General features: G+C 41.9%; 1 protein-coding gene across 2 annotated transcripts in view; it reads left to right on the plus strand.

The window, feature by feature from the left end:
- Window positions 1-7,999, plus strand: part of kif21b (kinesin family member 21B) — a 77,616-nt gene that overhangs the window by 26,465 nt on the left and 43,152 nt on the right. The window contains exons 18-20 of one of the 2 annotated variants that reach the window (XM_034693052.1): window positions 1,207-1,275; window positions 1,431-1,541; window positions 6,978-7,016. In XM_034693052.1, coding sequence (XP_034548943.1) covers window positions 1,207-1,275; window positions 1,431-1,541; window positions 6,978-7,016 — 219 coding nt within the window. The remainder of the gene's footprint in view (window positions 1-1,206; window positions 1,276-1,430; window positions 1,542-6,977; window positions 7,017-7,999) is intronic. The other variant, XM_034693104.1, reaches the window with a different exon arrangement.

Consider the following 7,999-nt stretch of genomic DNA (forward strand, 5'->3'; position numbering starts at 1 on the left):
GTCTCTATTTAACCCTCCTGTTACGGGTCAAATTGTCCCTTTTTAAAGTCTATTTTTAGGTAATATATGCCTTCCAAACCGGCTAAATGCAGCATGAAAATCTGGGCAGCATGTGACAGAAGAGGAGTCTCCTGTTACTTTATCAACATCACTTCATAAAAAAAAAAACTCCAAATGTAAAATAAAATAAACAAAAATCAATGTTATGTAAAACCATCGTATTTATATTTAGGGCTTTCCAATGTACATTAAAAAAAGCTTTAACATGAATTTTCATTAAAAACGAGTGAGTTACCCTCATTGAGCCATGATCTGAGAATTAAAGAACACCAATGGACTAAATCTTGGTTTAAATGGTTAGTAATGAAGTTAAAAATTTGATTGAAAAAAAATGTGTATTGGGATTTTTTTGGATAATTGAATATGCCCCGGGTCAAATTGACCCAGGAATATTATTGCTGTTCCAGAGACATGAACATAACAGGAGGGTTAAGAGAGATTTGCCCCTACTGATTTTACAAGGCTGCCACCGTTACCAAGCTTTGCTGCATATGTTGAAGGAGTTTTTACATGACTGTTAATAAACTCACAAATTGACCAGCATACACTAGATAAATACACCATCAAAATGTGTGTCAAGAGGGAAGCTTATCTGGAATCCCATACTTAGTAAACACTTGTTCTGCTGATGTAGCCTTGAGCAGGAGAGGAGTCACTGAATGCCTATGACACGAGCTGCATAATTGTGACTTCTGAGATTAACAAACAAGTAGGATTGAAACATTAGAATAAGAGCACAACTCTGGTGGTATTTCACAAACGTATCTACATTAAAAAATAACATATTCCCCGATCACTGAGATGAGATATTTGTCTTATTCCAATTGCATATTTCCCAGAAAACAACCACTGGAGACCTGCAAGAGGCCAGAAATTCTTTAGGTCATGAAACTGCTTTAGGGGAGAAATGGAGAAATCAATCAAATTTACATGAGTCCTTGGGAAAAGGCAGCATTGCTGGGTGCGATTTGATGTTGCAAGAAATTAGCCTGCCAGTTGCTGTAGTCTGCTAGAAATGTTGTTGCATATACAGAGAACCCCTGCTGCTTATAACTCTCCTAAGTTCATGTATCTGTGTATCATCCTGTCCACTCCCAAAAGATGTGCTTAGTTTGCTTTTGTGTGTGTGTTGTGTGCGTGTGTCAGTCCCAGGCAGTCTCGGGGTTATGACACTTCCCCAATAACAAGGAGGAAGTCTTACGACCGTGCATACAGGTACACGCTCGTAACGCTCTGATTTAAGCTATATTTGTTGGATGATCATTCACAGTTTCTGATGTTTGAATTTAATTTTAAAAGCTCCCTTTTCTAATTTTATCTGTTCCTGTTCTGTCCTCAACCACCTTCCTCACCCTCCTGCTCTTTATCAGGCCCACTGATGGCTATACCCCTCCCTCCTCCCCTCCTCTGAGGACCAGGAATGACCGTAATGTCTTCTCAAGGCTCACCAGCAACCAAACCCAAGGTTCTGCTCTGGACAAGTGAGTACACACACTACAGACGCATTTACTTGCTACTTTCGTCCTTTTTTTCTCACTTTGAACCACTCCTTTTCTTTCCTTTTTCCTTTCTTTTCTTTCTCTTGATTTCTTCTTTTCCATGTATTCAGAGTCCTCCCTAGCCACGTAGGTAGGCTGAAGGTCAGGGCTTTCGAGAGGAAAGCACCTTTGTCTGCAGCATAGATAAACCTCTTAAGAATGTGCTTTTCCACCTGTTTACCCTCAGATGAATCCCACTTGTAGACAAAGAGACCTTCTCATCTGTCATTGATGTAGTTCCCTGGAGGAAAGATGGTGTAAACATTCATATATTCCAGGTGTTGAATGCCCTCCAGAGGCACGGAAGATCTGATCATGAAAACCACAACCACAGGCTAGTCAGACCTGTTTTTAGCAACACCAACAACAGTGTTTAATTGCAGTGTGTTTCCAGTCCATAAATAGCAGTTACCAGGAAACAAATGAGGGAAAAGAGAGTGGAGAAAAGGCAAGATGTTGTATGGTACATAATGATTTGAATGTTTTTTATTATTATAGATTTTTATCATATTTCAGCATATAAAACATGAATGTTTGACACTGGATATGCCTGTTTTTAACATGGTTTTTCATTCCATTTGCAAGCAAGATGTAGAAGGATATAATACATACATAGTCTATGAAGTGTCTAGTTAAGCTACCTCAGATGGAGAAACAAAGTAGGAACACAGTACATTGAGTATCAGCTGTTAAAGTCTAAAGACTGTCAGTCGCTCTCCTCTAAAGTTCTTTGCTTTGTCTTCATTAATCCGGCACACTCCTCATCTTTATTAACCCCCGATTGTCAGCAACCACACGTGTGAAATGACTTGTGGTGCTGGGCTTGTGTGTGCGCTGGATGTGTGAATATTAGTGTGTTGGCGCCTGTGGGTCCTCATTATGTGGAGCAGTGGTAGGTAAATGAGTTGGCTCTTGCCATCTTTCCATGCAGCTGTTGTCATCAGTAGCCATCTTGAATGAAATCAGGGTGACGGTAGGAGATGTTTTTTTTTATGTTAAGGGTGATGTATGCATGTAGTTCTCACTGGGGATGACTCCCATGATGAAGGAGGATGAAGTGGAGGGAGGTTTTACTTTCGTTTGGTGCCTTTTGCTGGGAGCAGAAACATTGGCATGTTTTTTTAAATTTGTTCTCTTTTGTTTACAGTGGTGTTGATTTTTGGTTCACTATAAAAAAAAATGAGTTAAAGCTGGGGTTGGTAGTCTCGGAAAACCAGCATGAATTTGAATGTAGCTTTTCCTCATGACTCCGTCTAACCCCTCCCCTCCTCCCTTGGAGCTCCTCCAAAACGATGCCCCCCCCGCTCACATGCACGAGCGCCGCTGATTCTCGACCATATGATCGTGACTGATTCAAAACCGGTCCTCACCAAAACATTCTCATAGTGAAAGTTAAAAACACAAACAAACATGGCTGCTGTTAGCACTCACAACTGTCATTCTAGCATTATCCAGTTGTACCAGTGACACGATATCAGGAGTTAAGTTATAACACACATATAATACTGTAACAGCTCTACTGTTTGTTAAACGTGTTCAGTGTAGATGTTCTTAATTCCTACAGTGTTGACGGTCAGTGAAGGCATCAGGAGAGGTGTAGAGTGTGTGAGCGGGAGAGAGGAGAGACAAGAGGAGAAGTTCTTCATTCATTCAAACATTGATTGTTGTTTTGTTGGTTGGCGTGATCACGGCCGACAGTGACCGGTTATTAAAGATCAATGTGTTCACGAATCGGCTCGTCATCACTACAGCGTCCGGACGGACGCTACAATAAATATATATTTTCTGTAGGACTTACTGAACGTCATTAATTATTCTGCTTGTTGGTGAGAGCTTTTTAGACTCTGATCCGGACTACAGTCCTGAGCAAAGCACCTCATCAGGTCAGAGGGGACAGGCAGTAAATAGAGTCAGGGGAAGTAGAGGCAGGAGACGGGGACTCGGAGGAGTGAACGCCGGGGAAATGTACGCGAGGAGGAGGGCAGAACGGCTGGACGGGATTTGATTGGTTTAAAATTTGGGGAGCCAAAAAACGGTGATTGGTTGGTGTTTTCCCAGGTTTACTCCGGCTGTAGATAGCAGCTTTTTTCACTCTTTTTTAAGAACACATCATGTATTGATTGCCATCAGGACATAAAGATCATTTTAACCAGTATGACAAAAAGTGTATCTAAATCTGAACACCAACCCCAGCTTTAACTAAACCATCCTTTTAATTTTGTTTGGTTTCACTGTCTTTACATGACTAACACTAACCTATCTCTGACCTCACTCTGAATTGATTCTGACATAACTTTATAGAAGCATAAACTCGAAGGCGAATGAAGGCAATACAATTGAAAAAGCAATTAGAAACCCAGTATGAACAGTCTGAGTGAACTCTGTGTAATTGGCTATTTAATAAGAAGCTGTCAGAAAGAAAGAAAGAAAACTGTGATTTTCTGACTTTACAGATTGTGTGCTGCTTATTATTTTCTGCTTTCATATTTTTGAGTTTTGCCTTCAAGATGGGGATTAAACACTTGGCAGAGATTTTGAACTGGCATTTATTTAAAACTCTGATCATGCATGAAAGGGATAAAGATGCTTAAATGCAGAATCCACATTCTTTTGAAAAAAATCTTTTAACTCCACATTCACGTCTTTAAGATTCAATGAATATAAAAAAGGATTTTGTCCTGAGAGTCTGGAAGAAAAACAGATATTACCATGCTAATACCCACCATAGCAAACAGTAAATAGTAAGAAGTGGAAGGATTTCTTTCATTTTTTTCTAACTCTATTTCTCCCTCCAGATATATCCAGTACACTCTTATTATTTCATGCTCATGACTGTAAAGTACAGGCTCTCATGGCGACAAACCAGAGGCTATAAATTATTTACAACATAATAACATTTTTATTGCACTGTTACACACACACAAGGCTTTCCCTTTGGGCCGTTGTAAAGGTACTGTTTATGTGCAATCTGGATCTTTGACAACTTTGACAGGGTGTCCTGCAAGCTTTGATCAAATACATAATCCTCCTCTCTGGATCAGTTCTACTGTTGACCCTGTTAGCTCTTCTCCTCTGCACTTATTCCCTGAACACAACTTGATGGAGCCAACAGTGCCATTAGAGGTCGTGCGTTTGAGGAGCAGGCGGCCACTGTGTACGAACATCTTGGTAGTCGGTGTTACTTCAAAAGGAATGCCCCTGTTGTCCACTGACTGCCCATCCTGTTTCTGCTGTGAGAATATTGATAGCGCCCTCTTCTCCATAAGCCCAATAAGGAAATAAAGCCAGCTGTAAGCTAGCTAAGCTTCCTAAAAACTCTTGAAAGCTGAGTTGGCTTAAGGCTGATTTATACTTCTGCGTTGAATCAACGGCGTAGCCTACGCCGGGGGTCCGCGTAGCTCCCGTACCTACGCCGAGGCCTACGCACGTAGCTGACGTGCACCTCCTCCAAAATGTAACTCCCTGTAGAGCCGACGCGGACCGCAAGCCCTGTGATTGGTCCGCTCGGCGGCTTTGTCTTTCCCGCATTTACAACACTTCCGGGAGCCCGGACATCAGCCGCACATCGGCCGTGTATTTCATCTCCTCCTCTCTATTCTTCATGTAATCATGTCTGTATGATAAACAGCAACATGTATCAGCTGTAGATTAACATAACACGCTCTGAAACTCTGTGGAAAAGTAAACAGGGATCGTAGCGGGACCGGAAGCAGGCGGCCGGCTATCAGAGAGACCGCACTGCCCTCAGGCGTTTCGGCGGAGAATTGCTGCGCGACACGGACACACCGACGCACAAGTATGTGGTGCTCATGTCCGCGTCATCCCCTGCTGCGTAGGGGAGACGCAGAAGTATAAATCAGCCTTTAGTCTAAATCAGGGGTTCCCAAAGTGTGGGTCGGGACCCCCTGGGGTAGTAGTTCTCAAAGTGGGGGTCCGTGAACCATAGCGTGGAGGTCCGTGAAATAATTAGAATACATCTCTAATTAATTATAAAATTGTGCTGTTTCATTAAAAACAGCATACCATTGTTAGGGTACCATTTAGTAGCTCAAAGGGACATGCCAGTCTTGCTACTGTTAATTTCCTGAAATCTTTTAACATCAGTTACTTGAAATTAAGTGTAAATGCAGTCATATTGAGTCCACAAGGAATGAAATGACCCTCTGTTTTTAAGTATACAAGTGGTATTAACATGATTCAAATTGAAGTGTTATCTGTTTATCACTATGGTACAGGTCTGAAGTATTTACATTGATAAGTTTTACAATACAACTAATTCCAAGGGCATTTAAGAGTGCAAATGGTAGTAAGCATGTGCTTAATCTATGTTATAATTATGAGGGGGTCCTTGGAAGACTTTCTCACTTGTAAGGGGTCCCTGGCTCCAAAAGGTTTGAGAACCCCTGCTCTTGGGGGTCGCGAGACACAAATAGGGGGGTCGTGACATGTCTTCCAGAGTGTTTTTTTTTTTTAAGTTATTAAAAATAGTACATTTTACCTATTATAGTAAAGAAAATTGACAAAAATAGTAGCTAACCTTGAAATAATAATAATCCTAATTTTAGGGTTAGTGAACAGTTAATTACCAAAAGCATGAGTAGCAGTAGGAAAATTCACAAGAGCACAGGAAACACAGACACACGCTCATATAAGTAGGCTAATTTTCTGCAGACCAGCTAAATGAAGCCACATTAAATCACTTTGAGGGACAGTGGGGGGGCGCAAGTCTTTGGCACCTGTATATTAGGGGTCATGGGCTGAAAAGTTTGTGAACCCCTGGTCTAAATGAACCTAAATCCACCTGCCTGCACCTCTGAAGCTCTCTTATTGACAGAGCTAGCTACCCTGTTTTCAGGCTAAGTTAACTGGCTGCTAGCTGTAGCCAATTAGCCTGTTAGCAGCCCTGTATTAAATAGTCTCAAGAGATACAAGAGTGGTTTGGAAGAGTTCACAGGATTTAAAGTGTTGATCTACCCAAACTGTGATCTGTATTTATTTTAACCGTTAACCTTGAATGCTAGCGGTGCAAAGCAGAGGAAAGATATGTGAAACTAGCTCTTGCTTAGTGTGGTTGTACCAACAGTAAACATGCTTTACCAAGGACAACATCTACAGAAGTGGTCAAGGCATAAAGTCTGTTGAGTGGTTATCTTTTGGGGAGAAACAAATTTCCCTTATTTTCCTCATAATCACCAAACAAGCTTTATTCTTTGACTGAGCTTTCCTGCCAGTTTGCTCACTGCTTTTATCTAAAACCCTTCCTCTAGTCACTCCTCCCTTTAACCCTCTGCCAGTAACCCTTCTGTCTTTCCTTAGCGTGGTTAACCCTTTCCTCTTCCTGCCCCACCCTCCCCTCTCCTGCTCCTCTTCTGCCTCCAGGTCGGATGACAGCGACTCCTCGCTCTCCGAGGTGCTCAGGTAGAGGAACTGTGTTTGTCACTCTCTGTTTTCCCATCTGCCTGTTTCACTCACCTGGTGTCATGTTGTCTCCATTGGTAGTCCTAGCCTTGCCTGGCCTCCACCTCCTTTTTTTTTCTTTTTTTCTCCCCTGTGTGGGTGAGGTGGCTGTGGTGCATGTTTTAACCACACATGGCCTTCTTGAGCCAGCCTTCCTCACCTGTGTGGTGTTGTGTTTCTCTGTCGGGTTGCTCACACACAAGGCCTAAATGAACTTGATCACCTATTGAAACATGGTTTAACAGCATTGACTGCATATATATGATTACATCTATACTAAAAAGGGCAGCAGTACTGATAGAACTAAAAAAGTACATCCCAGAAAAGACCTTTTAGGAAATACTTACATATTTTGAATCTTCTTAAAGGTGACATATCATGCAAAATCAACATTTTAATGGTTCTCTACCTGAAATATGTGTCCCTGGCATGTCTACAAACCCCCTGAAAATGAAAAGAATCCATTCTGCCCCTGTTCTGATTTCTCCACCTTTCTGTAAATGTGTGCTGAAACGAGCCGTTTCAGTTTTCAGTGTTTTTCATACGTCACAACGCCATCCGGTCTGTAACAGGAAGTCAGAGCTCGGAGCTTGTTCAGCCCATAGACTGTATGAAATACAACTCAACCCCTCCTCTGTTTTTCATTCCCTGCACACATGTGTGCTAACAAGGAGCTTAGGAGGGAGGCATGCTAGTTGTAGGCTGTCTTAATAAACACAAAGGTCGGTTTTACTCCCCACGTCTGCAGATTTGAAGATCTAGTGGATGATTTTTATTTATCATGGAAAAGTGCTAGCGTTAGTTAGCATAGCCACATGGCTGCATGTTCGTAGCTGTGTACCAAGACACACGTCGACATGCTGACAAATAAAACAACAAGAAACACAAAATCTGTGACCAATGGTTCAGAAAGGTCCTGCTGCAGGCACCTCTCCATCAGGATC

This window comes from Notolabrus celidotus, chromosome 1 (genome assembly GCF_009762535.1).
Source record: "Notolabrus celidotus isolate fNotCel1 chromosome 1, fNotCel1.pri, whole genome shotgun sequence".
Taxonomy (NCBI): Eukaryota; Metazoa; Chordata; class Actinopteri; order Labriformes; family Labridae; genus Notolabrus; species Notolabrus celidotus.